This window comes from Quercus robur, chromosome 9, assembly GCF_932294415.1.
Source record: "Quercus robur chromosome 9, dhQueRobu3.1, whole genome shotgun sequence".
Taxonomy (NCBI): domain Eukaryota; kingdom Viridiplantae; phylum Streptophyta; class Magnoliopsida; order Fagales; family Fagaceae; genus Quercus; species Quercus robur.
Window position 1 is genome coordinate 42,002,182 of NC_065542.1, and position 20,913 is coordinate 42,023,094.

The 20,913-nt window shown below is 37.3% G+C and overlaps 1 protein-coding gene across 5 annotated transcripts; it reads left to right on the forward strand.

Moving 5' to 3' along the window:
- The first annotated feature begins 11,425 nt into the window (after window positions 1-11,425).
- LOC126698459 (uncharacterized) lies at window positions 11,426-20,495 on the forward strand. 5 transcript variants are annotated; one of them, XM_050395692.1, is made up of 6 exons: window positions 11,426-11,612; window positions 12,266-12,438; window positions 15,233-15,416; window positions 18,701-18,810; window positions 18,899-19,010; window positions 20,150-20,495. In XM_050395692.1, exons 1-5 carry the CDS (start codon window positions 11,541-11,543, stop codon window positions 18,978-18,980), a joined length of 621 nt encoding a protein of 206 aa, XP_050251649.1. In that variant the 5' UTR covers window positions 11,426-11,540; the 3' UTR covers window positions 18,981-19,010; window positions 20,150-20,495. The 5 variants fall into 5 exon arrangements, with proteins under 5 accessions (XP_050251649.1, XP_050251647.1, XP_050251646.1 ...); XM_050395690.1 differs by lacking the exon at window positions 20,150-20,495 and adding an exon at window positions 19,148-19,489 and having other exon boundaries at window positions 18,899-19,014; XM_050395689.1 differs by lacking the exon at window positions 20,150-20,495 and adding an exon at window positions 19,148-19,489.
- The last annotated feature ends 418 nt before the right edge of the window (window positions 20,496-20,913 follow it).

A 20,913-nucleotide genomic window follows, 5' to 3' on the forward strand; every position in this document is an offset into this window, starting at 1 on the left:
AAGGTTTTCCAGGTACTCCCATTTCACCTGATCATAGGCTTTACTCATATCAAGTTTTATAGCCATGAAACCTAAAACACCTGTTTTATGATTTCTCAAACAATGCAAAGTCTCAAAGGTCACAAGGATGTTATCAGTGATAAGCTGGTCTTTTGTAACTCTCTCTCTCTCTCTCTCTGTGAGAATGATAAATTATACTTGCTTTGGTGTTATATTAATCAAAATTCAACATTATGGATCAAATATGGGTTCCAAAAATCTAGTTCTATTACTATGGTCACTTACATTAAGATATATTCTCCTATGAGTGAGTACGGACCTAAAAGAATTTTATGTAATTTATTTATTTTTGAAAATAACTTTATTAGAATAAAATTCAGAGTAAATTATAACTTATCCACTTTTAATTTGACCAAAATTTAAGTTGCTTAAATCTAATTTGAAACTTAACATTTTGTCTATATAAAGTCTTTCTTACTAAGGCTTTCGTAACCCATATATCCATTTGCTGTTAAAATAACAATTTTTATACTAAAACAATACATCAACTGAATCAAACACTCACCTTAACCAAAATCTTTCACGAGAGCTCACTCCGATATGAATTCTACTTGCTTTGGCATTATATTAATCATATTTCGACATTATTGTTACCAAAAGAAATCTAATTCTATTACTGTTGTTACTTACATTGGATATATTTTCCTATGAGTGAGTTCGGGCCCAAAAGAATTTTATTTAATTTATTCATTTAAAAAAATAATTTTATTAGCATATAATTTAAAAAGAAAAAACATTTAATGTGGTTCACTTATAAAATTTACCGAACATACATAAAATGGAAAAAAAATTGTAGAATATTAGTTTGTGGTTACGTAAGGTGTTTTTAAATCGTATCTTTTCAAAGCATAATTTTTTAAACATTTTGTCAAGTAATTTTATATTTTTCAAACAGCTTACGTAACCACAAACTAAGATATAATAAGATATACCAGAAGGCAAAACACTCACATAGTGAGTATATAATATAAGGTGTAAAATTTACACAATTTTACTTAAAGATTCATATAAGTTAATGTTTAAAGGTGTAAATTTACAAGTTTGTTATTGTAGGGACACGAATCTCTAGCGGCCCAACAACGATGCTGGGCTCGCCTACAGAAAATCCCTTACAATAACATTTGTAGAGAGTGGGCTTGAAAGGCCATCGTTGGGTCACAGGGCGCTAGTTCAGGCCGGGCTTTAGATGAACCAAAACAAGAAAAGACTTTAGTTTGGATATTCAGGCCTTACACCTTTGTAACTTGAGAGATTTGACTCCTCGGATCATGTCCGAGGAGCACTAATGTTTTCTCCGGTTACCCGACGGTGGGTTTTTCGGGATGATGCACATATATTCTCCGGGCATTCTCCCTCCTGAAGTTTTTCTCCGGAAGTGAGATGGGGGGATCCCCTTCCTTATTAGTTTACCTTTCCTTTTATACTAGCCTACGTTTATTATCCCCCGTCCACGTGTAGGGTCGACTTTTCCAGGACAGAGATTTGTCCCATCAGTCTAATCCCGAAATTGTGGGAGATGGTCAATAAAGCCTGGGAATCCGGTTCTATTAGGTGCAATGTCATATCAATGAAGGGTATTAAGGACAATTTCCCCTAGATATTTTCGGATCTTTTAAATTTGCTTGTATTCCACTTTCGTCAATGGGATTTTGGGTCTTCCGAGGACTGAGCGGTCCTCGGACGTATCTTCGGGCCCCTTTAGGCTCACTATTTTTGGGTTTGGGCCCTGGCCTCCTTCAGTTTGGGGTCTGTGAACTCCCCATAAGCGTGCGGGCCGAACCCACAAACTATTGGGCCCCACATTAGCCCCTCAAAACCTGGCTGTCCAACGTCATGGTTGGAAAGGTGGGTTTTGATAATATCAAGCCTTCATTGCGGTTCGTTTAATTCGGTCCTTGATCAACGTTTGCGACTCTCCACTTCCCCGAGGAATGCGCCTGTCTACAAGACGCTCCCTCAATCTGCGCACGTTGCCATTATGCCGTTTGGTTATCTGAAGCGTGCCTTTAATATTTTCCCATTTACGAGACCTCCCAGATCTAACGGTTACTGATGGCGTGGGAGAACGAAACGGCGCGTTCTTCTTTATAGATTTCCTTGGGGATCTGATCGTGGTATATATCCTTTTCTTCGTTCCCTATATAAAGAGAGAAGACAAGGCGATTTTCTCATATCTGAATCTCTCAAGCCCTTCTCAAAATTCACTTCTTCCATCTGATCATTTCTTATCCCCTAATACATCCACCATAGCAGTCAGCCATGAATAAACCCTTCCTTTCCCAGAAACGCCATGTCTTAACAAAACTTGAGATGGCTCGGTCGGGGCAAGGATGGCGGAGACTCAAGATTTGCCTCCCCCATCTTTTAGCCAAAATCCGAAGCAGGAACTCGTCACATCCCACTTCCGGTGTGACTGAGTCGAAAACCTCCCTTGTCATCTCCATCCGCTCTCTCATGAGCATACCTAATATGGCTCCCTTTTTCCCTCTTTTGCTCCTGTTACTTTCTTTTCATTGCTTCCCTCTTCTTCTCCTCCTTCCTGCTCATGTCTTCCATCTTCTTTTTCCTTTGCACTCCTCAGCGACAAGAGCTTGCTGAAGTGCTTCCATGTGTTCCAATTCTTCTTCCTTCCCCTTCTCCCTTTCTATACAAAGTTCTTCTTCTGATATGAACAGTACTGAGGCAGAGATTTTAGAGAGACTTTGAAGGCGAGTTTAAAGAACACCTGGCGGTTTACTTATCTGTATTACGGATGTTATTACTGCTTCGGCAGTTCATTTTTTGTATAGGCTTGTTTAAGCCTTTCCTTGTACGTTGTAATAAAAATATTTTTTTTATATTAATAAAAGTTACTGCTATTCTATTTCGCATGTTTTGTTTATATGTTTTAATGAATTTGCAAGCTCTGCTCGGCACAGTAGTATAGCATTGGAATCAATAACAACTAAGGCCAAAATATACGCTAATAAAAAGACGCCATAATAACTTTAACCAAATTATTATTCGACATAACAATCTGACCAGTTAAGAACGAGACTTACCTTAAAATTAATCGCGATGGGGATTAAGTGCTTGATAAGGTGCAAGAAGTAATTATCCGAGGACATGTCACCTTCCCAATGAACAATTTCTTTAGGCTAACGATCATCAGTTCGTTTCGCCATCTTCTTAACGCACTGGCCTTAACTTTTCCCGTATTTGAGCCGAGAAACTTCTCCATCCGAGTAGTTGATTTCCCAAAAGGCCTGAGTCCGAGGACTTTGCAAAGCTTGGGTTTTATTTAAAACTTACACTTTTTCTTCTATGTACTTGGCTTCCCCATAGATTCGAGTCCGAGGACCATGCAAGCCCTAGGCTCTGTCCAAGACTTATAAGATATCTTTTTTGTACTTGGATTCCCCCTAGGCTTGAGTCCGAGAACCATGCAAGCCCTAGGTTCTGTCCAAGACTTATAAGATATCTTTTTTGTACTTAGTTTCCCCCTAGGCTTGAGTCCGAGGACCATGCAAGCCCTAGGTTCTGTCCAAGACTTATGAGATATCTTTTCTGTACTTGGTTTCCCCCTAGGCTTGAGTCCGAGGACCATGCAAGCCCTAGGCTCTGTCCAAGACTTATAAGATATCTTTTTTGTACTTGGTTTCCCCCTAGGCTTGAGTCCGAGGACCATGCAAGCCCTAGGTTCTGTCCAAGACTCCCTTTCATCAGGCATTTCCCAAGGCGCCGAGCAGGGGTCGTCCTTGGCAACGGCTATTTCTCGGCGTGGGCCACAGTATCTGGGCCCTCACGCAAAGCGGGCTTGGGCCGCGAATCCACTTAGCCCATGAATTAAGAGATATTTCTGCAACTTCTGGCCACGCGGTACTCTCTGATGTCACAATGACCGAGGCGCGCCTTTACGAGGCATCTTTAATCCTGTGGTTGCAGTTGATATTGGAAGTTGAGCCAGAACTGTTTTGTCTGTAGTGTACCCTGGGGATGCCGCGTGAGTTGATTGCCACCACCTTGTCTTTTCCAATAAATAGGAGGGAGAGGAAGTTGCTTTATATACGCACAAATCCTTCAGTTTTCTCCCATATCATAACTCCCACATCTGAAGCTCTCCTCTCTTAGCACAACATGTTTAAGGCAAGGGCTGGGAAGAAAGAGCTCTCTCCGCCGCTGAAGCACCGTGCCTTTATGAGACTTCGGGTAGTACGGTATGGGCACAGGAGGCATAAGTTCAGGAGAGTACTCCATTTCGTCCTGGGGGGTAAGGGGTCTCTCCCTCTTTCAGTCAAAATCCGAAGCAGGTTCTGTTCATGCCAGAATTTTGGTATGTCAGAAGAAAGATTTTCCGCCATCAGCGCCTCTGCTTTACGGCAGGCGTATATTTAGAGAAAGCCCCTCAACCTCCAACTCCCTGCACCTTTCCTTCAACGGTGTCAGGCTCAAGTTGGGTCTCTTTTGCTGTTTGAGTTGTGGGCATGTGAAAGCATTGAGGAAGAACAAGGTTTTGGAGCTGTAGCCAACCTCTCCTCTGATCTACTTCCTCAGCTTTATTTTATTCTCTTGTATCTTCCTTTCTTCTTGGTTATGTAGTGAGCTTTGACACAAACTGATTCCTGCTTTTTCATTGTACGCTGTACTATTTCTTTGTTTTAGTAAGAATGGAAATTTCTTTACTTGTTCTGGACACTGTTCTTTTGACTACACTACTTTGTGAGTGAGTGTGCCCCATGTGTGTGTTTCTTTCAGAATATTTAGAGCGAAAATAGTTTGAAACATAAGCTAGCTAACTCCAATTTATCAATATTACCAGGCATTATATCGATAATTCATAGTAAATCAAACTTAGGTAACTAACCGGGATAACAGTTGAATATTCCGTGATAAGCGCGTGAGCATCGTCCAAGGTTGATAATCTCGAAATAATCCATCCGAGCAATCGACTGGGAAGTACGGAACTCCGACGGTGCTTTTGTGTACTTGGTTTCCTCATAGGCTTGGGTCCGAGGACCATGCAATGCCTTGGTTCTGTCCAAAACTTGTAAGATCTCTTTTTGGTACTTGGTTTCCCCATAGGCTTGGGTCCGAGGACCATGCAAGGCCTTGGTTCTGTCCAAAACTTGTAAGATTTCTTTTTTGTACTTGGTTTCCCCATGGGCTTGGGTCCGAGGACCATGCAAAGCCTTGGTTCTGCCCAAAACTTTTAAGATTTCTTGTTTGTACTTGGTTTCCCCATAGGCTTGGTTTCCCCATAGGCTTGGTTCCGAGGACCATGCAAGGCCTTGGTTCTGTCCAAAACTTTTAAGATTTCTTGTTTGTACTTGGTTTCCCCATAGGCTTGGTTCCGAGGACCATGCAAGGCCTTGGTTCTGTCCAAAACTTTTAAGATTTCTTGTTTGTACTTGGTTTCCCCATAGGCTTGGGTCCGAGGACCATGCAAGGCCTTGGTTCTGCCCAAAACTTTTAAGATTTCTTGTTTGTACTTGGTTTCCCCATAGGCTTGGTTCCGAGGACCATGCAAGGCCTTGGTTCTGTCCAAAACTTTTAAGATTTCTTGTTTGTACTTGGTTTCCCCATAGGCTTGGTTCCGAGGACCATGCAAGGCCTTGGTTCTATCCAAAACTTTTAAGATTTCTTGTTTGTACTTGGTTTCCCCATAGGCTTGGGTCCGAGGACTATGCAAGGCCTTGGTTCTGTCCAAAACTTTTAAGATTTCTTGTTTGTACTTGGTTTCCCCTTAGGCTTGGGTCCGAGGACCATGCAAGGCCTTGGTTCTGTCCAAAACTTTTAAGATTTCTTGTTTGTACTTGGTTTCCCCGTAGGCTTGGGTCCGAGGACCATGCAAGGCCTTGGTTCTGTCCAAAACTTTTAAGATTTCTTGTTTGTACTTGGTTTCCCCATAGGCTTGGTTCCGAGGACCATGCAAGGCCTTGGTTCTGTCCAAAACTTTTAAGATTTCTTGTTTGTACTTGGTTTCCCCATAGGCTTGGGTCCGAGGACCATGCAAGGCCTTGGTTCTGTCCAAAACTTGTAAGATTTCTTTTTTGTACTTGGTTTCCCCATAGGCTTGGGTCCGAGGACCATGCAAGGCCTTGGTTCTGTCCAAAACTTTTAAGATTTCTTGTTTGTACTTGGTTTCCCCATAGGCTTGGGTCCGAGGACCATGCAAGGCCTTGGTTCTGTCCAAAACTTGTAAGATTTCTTTTTTGTACTTGGTTTCCCCATAGGCTTGGGTCCGAGGACCATGCAAGGCCTTGGTTCTGTCCAAAACTTTTAAGATTTCTTGTTTGTACTTGGTTTCCCCATAGGCTTGGGTCCGAGGACCATGCAAGGCCTTGGTTCTGTCCAAAACTTGTAAGATTTCTTTTTTGTACTTGGTTTCCCCATAGGCTTAGGTCCGAGGACCATGCAAGGCCTTGGTTCTGTCCAAAACTTGTAAGATTTCTTTTTTGTACTTGGTTTCCCCATAGGCTTGGGTCCGAGGACCATGCAAGGCCTCGGTTTTATCCAAAACTTGTAAGATTTCTTTTTTGTACTTGGTTTCCCCATAGGCTTGGGTCCGAGGACCATGCAAGGCCTTGGTTCTGTCCAAAACTTGTAAGATTTCTTTTTTGTACTTGGTTTCCCCATAGGCTTGGGTCCGAGGACCATGCAAGGCCTTGGTTCTGTCCAAAACTTTTAAGATTTCTTGTTTGTACTTGGTTTCCCCATAGGCTTGGGTCCGAGGACCATGCAAGGCCTTGGTTCTGTCCAAAACTTGTAAGATTTCTTTTTTGTACTTGGTTTCCCCATAGGCTTGGGTCCGAGGACCATGCAAGGCCTTGGTTCTGTCCAAAACTTGTAAGATTTCTTTTTTGTACTTGGTTTCCCCATAGGCTTGGGTCCGAGGACCATGCAAGGCCTTGGTTCTGTCCAAAACTTGTAAGATTTCTTTTTTGTACTTGGTTTCCCCATAGGCTTGGGTCCGAGGACCATGCAAGGCCTCGGTTCTGTCCAAAACTTGTAAGATTTCTTTTTTGTACTTGGTTTCCCCATAGGCTTGGGTCCGAGGACCATGCAAGACCTTGGTTCTGTCCAAAACTTTTAAGATTTCTTTTTTGTACTTGGTTTCCCCATAGGCTTGGGTCCGAGGACCATGCAAGGCCTTGGTTCTGTCCAAAACTTGTAAGATTTCTTTTTTGTACTTGGTTTCCCCATAGGCTTGGGTCCGAGGACCATGCAAGGCCTCGGTTCTGTCCAAAACTTGTAAGATTTCTTTTTTGTACTTGGTTTCCCCATAGGCTTGGGTCCGAGGACCATGCAAGGCCTTGGTTCTGTCCAAAACTTGTAAGATTTCTTGTTAAGTAGTCTTTTCTCTATAGTTATTTATTTTTCGAAGGTTAGCCCCTGGGCCAGGGAGGGGAGAGTTGGCCTGAGGCCGGAAGCCCCTGGAGCTGCTCGCGCCGTTAGCGGTGCAAGGCGTAGCCCCTAGCAGAAGTTTATGGCGGAGCAACAACCGCACGTCGCCGGAGATGAGAAAGACTCGTGAATCTCTGCTTGCTAGAGAGCTGACTTATGCGCCACTCGCGCCAACGTGCAAGCCTCCCCACAGACGGCACCAATTGTAGGGACACGAATCTCTAGCGGCCCAACAACGATGCTGGGCTCGCCTACAGAAAATCCCTTACAATAACATTTGTAGAGAGTGGGCTTGAAAGGCCATCGTTGGGTCACAGGGCGCTAGTTCAGGCCGGGCTTTAGATGAACCAAAACAAGAAAAGACTTTAGTTTGGATATTCAGGCCTTACACCTTTGTAACTTGAGAGATTTGACTCCTCGGATCATGTCCGAGGAGCACTAATGTTTTCTCCGGTTACCCGACGGTGGGTTTTTCGGGATGATGCGCATATATTCTCCGGGCATTCTCCCTCCTGAAGTTTTTCTCCGGAAGTGAGATGGGGGGATCCCCTTCCTTATTAGTTTACCTTTCCTTTTATACTAGCCTACGTTTATTATCCCCCGTCCACGTGTAGGGTCGACTTTTCCAGGACAGAGATTTGTCCCATCAGTCTAATCCCGAAATTGTGGGAGATGGTCAATAAAGCCTGGGAATCCGGTTCTATTAGGTGCAATGTCATATCAATGAAGGGTATTAAGGACAATTTCCCCTAGATATTTTCGGATCTTTTAAATTTGCTTGTATTCCACTTTCGTCAATGGGATTTTGGGTCTTCTGAGGACTGAGCGGTCCTCGGACGTATCTTCGGGCCCCTTTAGGCTCACTATTTTTGGGTTTGGGCCCTGGCCTCCTTCAGTTTGGGGTCTGTGAACTCCCCATAAGCGTGCGGGCCGAACCCACAAACTATTGGGCCCCACAGTTATAATAACCGTGTAATTTACACTAACAATTTTTAAGAAAATAAAATAATAACCTTGTAATTTACACTATTTCTATATAAGTTAGTTTTTTTTATTCTTTTTTTTTTTACGTATCCTAAAGATGAAGGAAAAAAGTAGATGATAGTTGTTATGTGTGAAGAAATCTAATTCTATTATTGTTGTTACTTACATTGGATATATTTTCCTATGAGTGTGTTTGGGCCCAAAAGAATTTTATTAGCATATAATTTAAAAAGAAAAAACGTTTAATGTGGTTCACTTATAAAATTTACCGAACATACATAAAATGGAAAAAAAATTGTAGAATATTAGTTTGTGGTTACATAAGGTGGTTTTAAATCGTATCTTTTCAAAGCGTAATTTTTTAAACATTTTGTCAAGTAATTTTATTTTTTTCAAACAGGGTCATTTAATTTTTTTTTTTTTGAAAAGTTGAAAAATAAGATATACCGGAAGGCAAAACACTCACATAGTGAGTGTATAATATAAGGTGTAAAATTTACACAGTTTTATCTAAATATCCATATAATTTAATGTTTAAAGGTGTAAATTTACAAGTTTGTTATAATAACCGTGTAATTTACACTAACAATTTTTTTTTAAATAAAATATTAACCGTGTAATTTACACTATTTCCATATAAGTTAGTTTTTTTTATTCTTTTTTTTATGTATCCTGAAGATGAAGGAAAAAAGTTGACAATGGTTGTTATGTGTGAAGAAATCTAATTCTATTATTGTTGTTACCTACATTGGATATATTTTCCTATGAGTGTGCTTGGGCCCAAAAGAATTTTATTTAATTTATTCATTTTAAAAAAATAAATTTATTAGCATATAATTTAAAAAGAAAAAAACGTTTAATGTGGTTCACTTATTTACCGAACATACATAAAATGGAAAAAAAATTGTAGAATATTATTTTGTGGTTACGTAAGGTGGTTTTAAATCTTATCTTTTCAAAGCATAATTTTTTTAAACGTTTTGTCAAGTAATTTTATTTTTTTCAAACAGGGTCATTTAAATTTTTTTTTTGAAAAGTTGAAAAATAAGATATACCGGAAGGCAAAACACTCACATAGTGAGTGTATAATATAAGGTGTAAAATTTACACAGTTTTATCTAAATATCCATATAATTTAATGTTTAAAGGTGTAAATTTACAAGTTTGTTATAATAACCGTGTAATTTACACTAACCATTTTTTTTAAAAATAAAATAATAACCGTGTAATTTACACTATTTCCATATAAGTTAGTTTTTTTTATTCTTTTTTTTTACATATCCCGAAGATGAAGGAAAAAAGTAGACAATGGTTGTTATGTATGAAGAAATCTAATTCTATTATTGTTGTTACTTACATTGGATATATTTTCCTATGAGTGTGCTTGGGCCCAAAAGAATTTTATTTAATTTATTCATTTAAAAAAAATAAATTTATTAGCATATAATTTAAAAAGAAAAAACGTTTAATGTGGTTCACTTATAAAATTTACCGAACATACATAAAATGGAAAAAAAATTGTAGAATATTATTTTGTGGTTACGTAAGGTGGTTTTAAATCGTATCTTTTCAAAGCATAATTTTTTAAACATTTTGTCAAGTAATTTTATTTTTCTCAAACAGGGTCATTAAAATTTTTTTTTTTTTGAAAGTTGCAAAATAAGATATACTGGAAGGCAAAACACTCATATAGTGAGTGAGTAATATAAGGTGTAAAATTTACATAGTTTTATTTAAAGATCCATATAAGTTAATGTTTAAAAGTGTAAATTCATAAGTTTGTTATAATAACCGTGTAATTTACACTAATCATTTTTTTTAAATAAAATAATAACCGTGTAATTTACACTATTTCCATATAAGTTAGTTTATTTTATTTATTTATTTTTTTTTCCGTATCTCGAAGATGAAGGAAAAAAAAGTAGATGATGGTTGTTATGTGTAAAGAAAGAGAAATATTTAAAAAAATAAAGAAAAAATAATATTTTAATGAAACATAGTTTAAAATAGATAAATTAATGTGAGGTGTTTTAAAAAGTAAGAAAGTAGAATAGAAAGAGTAGATTCTTATACTAAAATAGATAGAAAATTTCGCATGAGTTTATGCGAATGTTAGGCAATAACGATAGTTAACAAAATGACTAAAATCGCTCATGTTTAAATTTGAGGAACTAATAGAAATCACTTTAAATTTAAAGAACCAGTTGCACTTACAAAATAAACTTCACTTACCAATAATACAATTTCGCCTTAAATTTTGTTTAGCTAATTGAATGTCACGCAAGAGAGAGTTAAAAAAAAAATCATTGATGAAAGACATTTTCTTATGGCCTGTTTGGAAGTTTAAAAAAGGAGGAGGAATAGAGTAGATGGAGAGAGAGTAATTCAATTACCTTATTTGGAAGTTTTTTAAGGAAGGAGAGGGAGGAGTTTGGAAGGGTTTGGAGGGGTTTCAACCATCTCTAACCCCTCATTTTCAATTCTCCCAAATTGGAGAGATTTGGAGAAAGAGTAGAGTAGATAAACTATTAACTAGATAAATTTCCCAATTTACCCTTTCTAAATTAATAATAGACCAATGTTACAAGTCTATTTTCAAATAGGGATAAATTTATCCATTTTAATCATTTCCTCCCATCTCTATCCTAATTTTTAAAACATTCAAATAAGGGGAATGATTAATTACTCCCTTCCCCTTATTAATTTTAAAAACATCTAAATAAGGTGGAGGGGAACCATTCCCCTCTACTCTCCTCCCTCTCTAAACTTCCAAACAGGTCATTACCTTCTTAAGCCAAACAAATTTGAGACTATTTTATCATTAATTTAAAAAAAAAAATTAAAATAACTATGGATAAGAATAGGACCAAATTAAGAAAAAGTAAAATATATTTTGAAATTATAAAAATCGTGGAAATGGGTGAGATCGAAAAAAAAAAAAATCCGAGAAATTTAAAGGGTTTTAGAAACCCCCTCAAAGCTGAAACCAGTAATTCCCATAAAAAAGAAAAAAAAAGAGGCTGAAACCAGTACCGATACAACTACTTAAGAAAAGGTAGTATTGTAAACTAAAACCACAACAACATTAAACACAACTGAAGGGTCTCTCTGCGATGGTTTCCCTATCAACTTGGTTCCGATACATAGCTCACAAGCTCGAGTACTCCGTCTCTCTTACCTGGAAGGTCCTTCACTTCACACACACTCTCTGCCAATTTATCATTTTTATGTTTTGTAATACTCATGGGGTTTTTTGATTTTTGTGTATTTCATATCCTAGATTGTTGTCCTCTCCTTGTAATTGTTTTTTTCCTTTTGATTTTGCATCTGGGTTTTTTTGTTCATGAGGTTTTGGTCTAAATGGCAAATGGGTTTTCTGGGATATGCTTGAATAATCAATTTTTTAAGCTTTTTTTCATGTGTCAGCTTTCTTAGGTTGTTAAAATGTTTATATAAAAGAAGTGTTAGTCTAATAAATCTAAGATTAAAAATAGAAGGGGATGGCTCTGAGGATTTTTAGCTTACAGATGAAATAGTTGCCTTAGGAGTTTAGAGGATGCACAAAAAAGATGAATTGTGTGTTTGAGGTGTACTTCTTTGGAGATCTAAGGCTCAAGTCTGAAAGTGTGGCATCTTCTTTTTGTTTGAGGCTTGCCTCATTGTGTAATCCTGAAAAGCAGAAGCTTTTTAGGATTATTGTAGGGGAATAGTTGTTTCAACTAAATAGAGGTTATACATGGTTAAGTAACGCTTAATTTTCTTTTTGGATATACTGCACTTGTTTTACCTTTTTTTTTTTCTACTGCAAAATTATGATCACATCTGCAATGTGATACAGAGCTATCAAAGAGGTCAAATTACCGACAGAGAAATGGGTGACGCTGTTTGGAAGAATCTATTTCAGGGAAAGTTGACATACTTGCACTGGAATAAGGGAGAGGAAATGGCCCCTACTATAGGTCCACAAGGGGGAACTCTTCTGGTCCGGAAATTACCAGCTGCAGATCCCACGTAATTTACTCTTCTTTTACTGAAGTGTTCTCTTTTTCTGTTCTTTTTGCAGCATAAATTTCCTAGTTCTGGCTTTGACATATTTGGACCATTCTGGTGATCAAGTATATATATTTTTCTTCTGAATATACTTTACAAAATTTAAATTCCGTGTCATGACTTATAATCTTATCCTAAGTTTAATGAGTTTTTGATCCCATATATGACCTTCATAGTAGGCATTTCATATGTTTGCCATTTGTGGGGGTTTAAAATGTGGATTTGTGAATGTGATTTCATAATGTCTGAATGTAAATGGTTCATAACGTATTAAATGACAAGTATTAAGTTTCTTTTTTCTTTGTCCTATATTGACTGTCAATTCATAAAGTTAAAGCAATTAAATTTTCCAATTTCTCTAGTTACCCTTCAAATAAATTTAAAATCATAAAATAAAGCAACTGAAATCTAGTTGGCTCTAATTCATGAGAGAAATTTATCTTGTATATAATAGTTTTGATTGGAACAATTATAGTGGGATTTTATTTGGGGTGGAATTAGGAGGGAGGAAAAGGTACACTTGGTGGATTGGCAAACTGCATGCATGTCGATAGGTAAAAGAGGATTGGATATTTGTAAGTTAACTGCATTTAATCAGGTTCTATTGGGGAGGTGGCGATGGAGGTTCACTAAGGAGAATGAACATTCTTGGAAAAGGAGTTTAGAAGGCCATTCGAGTGAGTGGAATTCTTGTGCAGATTGATTGGGTTTTGGGTTGGAGATGGCAGAAAAATCAGATTTTGGCATGATACTTGGTATGCAGACTCTAACCTGGCATCTTTATCTCCGGAATTATATCTGATTGTTTCACAGAAAAATGCTAATGTAAATGAGTATGTGGAGGTAATAGATGGCAGAGTTCATTGGAATGCAACTCTTGTCAGGTCTGCTTAGGATTGGATACTAGTGTCATTTTATACTCTTTTGAGATGCTATAATCTACTTGGATTAATGTGAATTCAGAACATCAGGTGGTTAGGAAATTAATAAAGACGCGTGTTTTAGCTTTCGTTTGTACTATGAAGCATTAAGAGGGAGTGTTGTTTTGGATATCCCTTGCCAGGAAATTTGGAGGGCAAAGGCTCCCCTGAAGGTGGCTTTCTTCATATAGATGGCTTCATTGGGAATGATTCTTACAATAAACAACCTCGTGAGAAGTGGTATGCTCATAGTAAATCGACGTGTAATGTGTAAATATGATGGGGAAGCATGTTGATCATTTGCTTTTGCATTGTACAATAGTGAGGGAGTTATGGAATTTATTTTTTGTTTTTTTTTGGTGTAAAGTGGGTGATGCCTAAAGCAGTGAGAAGGGTTCTTTGTTGCTGGTGCCGAACTAGGGTCTAGAATATAGCTCCATTGTGTTTGATGTGGTAGATAAGGAGAAGAGGATTAGAAAGACATTTTAAAGGCTATATTTGAATACTGAGAGGTTGATATCTCAAATTATTGGGACCCTTTTCTATTGGATACCCTTGGATGGGTGTAGACCATTGAATATGTGTGATTTTAGATTCTTTGTACCCTTAATTGTTGGAATATTTAGGAGTATACAATTGGTATATTCCATTTTATCCCTATTGTTCTTTTTTGTAATCTTTAATATCAATACAATTGAGTAGTTATCAAAAAATTTATTGTAAAACACTATTACATAGATGGCGTGGTCAACATTATTAGAGCCTCCTCAAATATTTTGCTTTCCAAACTTGACACACAATTTGGGTTGGGGTATGTTGTTTTTTGATTCTAGCTTTTTCATTTTGTTTTGTGTCCTGCAAATGATAAGTTGACAATGGAGGTGCTCATTGTTTGTGCTTCCCTCTGTGGGAGGATAGTCAATGTGGAGATGGTATATGTGTTCCTAATTGTAAACCACATTGAACTAGATCATATATTTCTGGGGACTTGTTAGCTGTTGCCCGTAAGTATATGAGTGAAAGGAGACCTGCTTCTCTTTCGAAAGCAGTTTTTTGGAAAATTCAAGAGATACAATTCTGGAATTCTTTTAAAATTTTTAGTAAAATATATGGGGAAAGAGACAGAAATTTCATCATAGTTATAGGGAGAATTATCAATTGAATAAGTGTGTGAAACCTTACCTTTTTTAGGATGATACTTTTGGATTTATCTCGTTAAGAGAACCTTTGTTTGTCGCTCAGAAGATTCATACTGAGAAACAGTTGGCACACTCACTAGTTTGTTGAATTAGCTTGTAGATGAAACCCCAGCATGTAAGACTTATAACGAACTTCAGAAAGTCGATTGGCTTCTCAATCTGAAATGGAGAAGAGTTTTTTCCTAATAGAGATCTACCCCAGGTTCAGATGCTCTTTTTTCAGATTGCTTGAGAAAGTATGATTATGTTGTAATGACTCTATTTAGCAAATGCTATGTGTTTTATAGATTAATGTTGATTTGGTTAAGTTTGTAACTTTTCATATGTTGGTAAGAAAGTTGGATTTTTGTTGTTGAGTCCAATAGTTTTCGTGATGAATCTTCCTTGTTGTACATGATATGATTTTTATTAACAAATATGCTTGTAAGCATGACCTTGGAAACATAAAATGTAGAAGCCAAGGAAAAAATAAAACGCAGAAGCCAAGAAATAATAGCTTTCATTTCAGTTCCATAATGCTGCCATCCTTTGTTCACACGCTTTAGTATTGTTTTGATATCACATTTGTTGTGTGGTATCTTGATATCTCTTGTTTGACTCACAACTGGATTTACAGCATGCATGTTTCTTTGACAGGCGTGTTTTTGTTGGAGATGTGGTGGTGGTGAAGGACCCCCAGAAATCAGATGACTATCTAGTCAGAAGATTGGCTGCTATTGAAGGGTACGAAATGGTCTCTAAGGATGAAAAAGATGAGCCTTTTATTCTTGACAAGGATGAGTGCTGGGTCTTGGCTGACAATGAGAACTTAAAGCCCAAGGTAATATAACTTTCTTATCCAATATTCATTCAGCCAAATTGTTTGGTTTGTCTAATAGATTACCCCACTTCTTTCTACATAGTATGCATTTTGGAAAAGCAAATCAGCTGAGAGAAATTACTGTGCTCCCAAGCAACAAGTAAAGTATTAATAGATATTTCCACAAATCCAATTTCAGTGTTTCTTCTTTCAAATTAGCCAATGAACTCTAGCTCAAATAGCACCTCAAGGGTTCAAGTGATGGCCCAATGGTAATGGCATCCTTTGTGGTGCCCCATGTCTAGGTTTTAAACCCCCACCCCCCCCTTTTTCCGTACTATCTACCCATCTCCAAAATAAAAAAGGAAAATTGCACCTTCTCCCTTGTGGAGGGTGAACTTGTGTATAACTTACAAATAAAAAATAAGTTGAGTAAATTACACCAACCTCTCCCTTGAGATTTCACAACACGACACTCCCTCCTCTTTTAAATTCTCACTTGTTGCTTGGGAGAAAGTTGTGTGGCCAGTGGAGGTAGGTGGCTTAGGGATTTGGAAGATTGGGTTGTTTAACCAAGCTTTGTTTGGGAAGTGGCTTTGGCGATTTGGGAAAGAGGTCACACGTTTATTGAGGCAGGTTATAGCTTCCAAATATGGGGAGGCCAGTGGGGGATGGTGTACTAGAGTTGTTAGAGGGACGATGTGGTATGTAGAAGAACATTAGGAAGGGGGCTGAGAGCTTCTTTGGTCATGTGTTGTATGTGGCAGGTGAGGGTTTTTGTATTAGATTTTGGTATGACCCTTGGAGTAGCCCTACTGCCTTGAAAGATTTATATCTGGCAATGTTTGCTATTGCTCTGGATAAGGCAGCTATGATTTCTAATATGGTTGAGTTTGCATTGGATGGGGGTGGTAGAAGCTGGAACTTATGCTTCCGTCATGCTTTTCAAGATTGGGAGATAGGGATCTTTTATGATTATTTTGCGCATATCTCATCCAAGTTACCTAGAGGGGGTGATGATACCATGATATGACAATTGAATCATAGTGGTGTTTTTGATGTGCGCTCTTTCTATTTTTCATTGCTAGCAGCCCCATTGGTGTCTTTTCCTTGGAAGAGCATTTGGTGTGTTAAGGTACCTAAAAGGGTGGCTTTCTTCTTATGGACAGCTGCTAGGGGTGGGATTCTTACTATAGACAACCTCGTTAAGAAGAATTTACCTTTTGTTAATTGGTGCTGCCTTTGTTGATGTGAAGTGGAAATTGTAGATCACTTATTGATCCATTGTAAGTATGCTCATACCTTGTGGAGTGAAGTCCTTCGTTTGTTTGGGGTTCAGTGGGTGATGCCGAAGAATGTTGTTTCTCTTCTCTTTGCATGGTGGAATTGGTTGGGGAGTCACACTTCAAATGTGTGGAATATGGTTCCAGCGTGTCTTATGTGGTTAATTTGGAAGGAGCGCAATGCTCAAACTTTTGAGGAAACTGAGAGACTTGTAGACTGTGTGAAGTCTTTGCTATTTAGGACTTTGTTTGAGTGGTCCCGTATTTGGGGGTTTAGGCATTGTCATTCTTTGTTTGAATTTCTTCATTCTGTTAGTCTTTCTTTTTGATTGGTTTGTATTTTTTTCAGTGCAGTGAGTTTACTATCGTAAATTCGTTGTGCTTTTATTATCAATAAAGTTTGTTATTACCTATCAAAAAAAAAAAAAAAATCATTTGTTAAATATAACATTCCATTTTTACTTAAATATACTTTTCCTATCAAAAATATAACATTCCTATTTTACCCTTAAGTTATTGATGAAATCACTATTTGACACTTGGTTTTTTATTTATTTATTTATTTTTTTTATTTTTATTTTTTTGCGTCCCACAATGAATTCACTACTTTACCCCTAAAAAGATACCAAAATCCCCATATTTCCCTTGAGTTATCAGTAAAATCCCTAGATTGTCCTTTTCAAATTTTCTTTTTCCTCATCCACTCTCTCCTCCCAGATGCCACTTCCATCTTTTCCTTCCTTGAATTGAAGAATGACCACATGTTGCAGCTTAGAGGTTTGATTCAAATATGAAGACCAATTACGAGAAGGCTCTTTCTCAAGCATGTTTTGATTGAGTTCTTGGGCCACTGGCTGAGGCTAAGACCATTGTGGTCCTTGCTTCTGGCATTCGCTTCTTGGGAGCAATGGCCATGAACTTGGTGTTTGTGTTGGTGGTTTGTTTTGGGATTAAAATTTGAAGTAAGGCCTGCACGGGTAGAGGGAAATTTTGGTTGGGAGAGAAATCAGAGAAAAAATCTCTTTTAAAGGGAAATAAAAAATAAAAAATCTCGAGTGGTTGGAGGTTTTGAAGAGTCAAGGACTCATTGGCCATGATATGAGGGGATTCCCAATGCATAATCCATTACCTTTCTCTAATTGAAGCCTGTTTTCACAAGTCTTCCATAACCAATTTCCAAGTCAACTACTGTGTTAATTAGAGAAACTATATATCATATAATGAATACAGATGTAAAAGATGTTTTGAATTGAGTAATAGATTTGTGGTTATGATTATTGTCTTTGCTGATGATCAAGAATGTTGGGATGGATTTTGTCTTGCTGTTGTCTTTGCTCTCGCACCTCATTCTGGTTCATTTGGCTGGAGAAGAAAATAAATCCCCTTTCTATCTCTTTTGTTAACGATATTAGAGAAGAGAACATGGACCCAAATTTATTTATATTCAGTTGCTCAATTTCTTGGCAAGCAAACAGGGAATAAATGAAAGAAAGAAATAATAATAAATAAAAGATAGTAAATTTCAGTTACCCCTAATTTTTAATAAATGTAGGAATCTTTTTACTTATTAAAAAAAAATGTAGGAATCTTTTAAAATATGCTCTATTCTGTTAAGAGTTCGTAAGAACGTTAGAGGGAAAGGACTAATCTGTTACGTTTATGACCTGTACTTAATAAAATACAAAAATTATAGTATATTTACTTTGCTGTATTCTTCTGGTCTCAATACAACAAGATTTTTTGTAAATGACAGCACCCTCTAGTTTTAGGAGTTTCCACTTCTGGATCCAGTCCAGCATTACCCATCTAGCATCATGCTAAACTTACAAATGCAGTTATTCCTTTTTCATTAATTTCTTCATTTTTTTTACAATTCTTTTCCTCTGTGAGAATTGTGTGCCATAGAGTGGTGAGGATAAATTATTATATAAAGCATGTGTTGATGATTGATTCTTGAAATGCCTTGGCATGAATGGATAATTTGTTTCTTTCCTTTTTGTCTTCCCTTTTATCCTCTAATAGCAGGAAGCCAAGGACAGTCGAACGTTTGGTCCAGTTCCCATGACAGATATTGTTGGTAGAGTACTATATTGCCTGCGAACAGCTGTGGATCATGGCCCTGTGCAGAATAGGTGAGCTGCTCCTCAAGTTCATTTTACTCTACCCATTTTTTTTTATGGTAGAAAATGTCCTGGTGACACAAATTTTTGTGTTCCTCAGTCATTTCAGTATGAAAAAGGATTCACCAGTGTTAGAAGTCGAACTTGATGTTGATGAGATGGCAAAAAATCACAAAGCCTAAATGTGCCCACAGAAAGCATTGACTTGGTTTGTATGTATTGCTCTTTCCTCCCCATTTTCCTATTGGATTACTTTTCACCCATTTTGTTTGAACTACAAAGGAAAAATAAAAGAGGGGATTTTAAACGTTCATTGAATCGTGGTGTATTTATGGTTATCCTTGACCAGGTGTGCTAATTGGGTAATCTAGTCTTTCTTCCCTACTCAGCATATGAAGTGGCCTGTACCGAATTTTGAGTTTCAGCTGTATTTAACTTTGCATTGGAACAGTATTCTAGTCTTAAAATCTAGCCAAAAGGAATCAATCTTGTTGCTGTTCTGGATGCTTATATTGGGACACACTTCGATTGCATTTAGTTGCCTGTGAGCTTGCTGTTGTCAAGTGTTGGAAGAATAACATCTGATTCCGAAAACTGTTCCTATTTTTCACCCCCACCTGCTGGCCATACTTTGGCATGTTTTAACATGCGCTTTTTATGCTCCAAAATTACTATGATACTCTTCTTGAGAGGTTCAGTTTTTCACTTCTGTTATTGCTCTGCTATAAGATGTAATACCCTAATCACTGCTCTAATGGCTCTGTTGGTCAATCTATTTCAAAAACATGCTTTAAAATGTTCACCAAATCCTATTTTACTATGTTTTTCCGAACAAACTTTTGACACAAAACACACCATCGATTGAGCCTTGATTAAGTGAACCCTTCAAGCTTGCTGCCTAAGCCATTTCAAGGTCATCTTCTTTGTTTTCCTTCTCTTTTCTTCCCGTGGGATATATAGTACAAGCGAAACAAGCCAAATGTAAAAGGCCAATAACAAACGAATTAAAAGGAAGGCAAAATCATAGCAACAAAAATAATTACTACTTGCCTTCGGGCATTGTGATATCACTTTCATTGATAAAAAAATAAGTTAGATTTTGTGTTTGCCATGGTCCTCGTCGTGGTTAGCACCACTTCCAAACCAGGATTAGGATTTTCTGGTATGCCTTTGACTGTCCAATGAATAATTTGGTCTTGAGATGGATGATTTCATTTCGTTTGCTGTTACTATGAGTTTGTTTGGATATATTTTATTACTGAAAATACTAAAGAAAAATAATTTTTAAATGTGTGAATGGTACTGTGGAACCTAGTTTTAAAGAAAAAGTTACTAAATATGGTACTTGTAGGTCCGGTGAACAATGCACGGGACTCAGGAAAAAAAGCATCTGCTGGGAAATGCACAAAACGCGCCTCCCAAACGGAGGCTATGGCAATTACTCTTGTTTTCTTTTCCAGAGTTTAGGAAATTTCATCGTAAAATTTATCAAATCTAAATCATTCCTAACTATATGGCCATAACCGTATGTTTTTGTTCTACTTTATTATTATTATTATTATTTTTTTTTTTATCAAGTGTAAGTAAGAGAATTCAACCTCCGGATCTTAACTCAATGGAGGGAGTGAATTGAATTATTGGCACAGTTTTACGCGGCATGAAAATATTCTTCCAAAATCATTAAAAGGAATTTTACATTGTGAAGTCCCCCCCACCTCCCCCCCCCCCCCCCCCCCCCCCCAAAAAAAAAAAGTCCCAAGTTTATTAGAACTTATGTGTTGTATTACATGCCATAGTTATCTGACAATCTATTTGCAATATTAATAGTATTCTTGTACGCGTAATCAAATGTTATATATCATCTACAAAGGTAGTTTAGTGATAGGAAGTTCTCATAGACAGCTCAAAACACTATTCAAAGTATATATTTTTTGGGGTTCAACCAGTCAAAAGTAAAATTGTAGGCAAATGTTGCTAGTAGTTCAAATTCAAATATGATCCAAAGAAAGGGAAAAATAAGAAGAAGAAAGGATGGGAAGAATACAACTCCAAGACATTCAACTCAAACTTGAAACAAACCAAGCACATTGCTGCCTCAAAATAATGAGCGTACCT

What these genes read in the sequence shown, in the direction of transcription:
- LOC126698459 (XM_050395692.1), top strand. Translation starts at nt 11,541, where the DNA reads ATGGTTTCCCTATCAACTTGGTTCCGATACATAGCTCACAAGCTCGAG. An exon ending in CCGTCTCTCTTACCTGGAAG is followed by an intron (nt 11,613 to 12,265) that starts GTCCTTCACTTC and finishes AATGTGATACAG; the next exon opens with AGCTATCAAAGAGGTCAAAT. An exon ending in CATGGCCCTGTGCAGAATAG is followed by an intron (nt 18,811 to 18,898) that starts GTGAGCTGCTCC and finishes TGTGTTCCTCAG; the next exon opens with TCATTTCAGTATGAAAAAGG.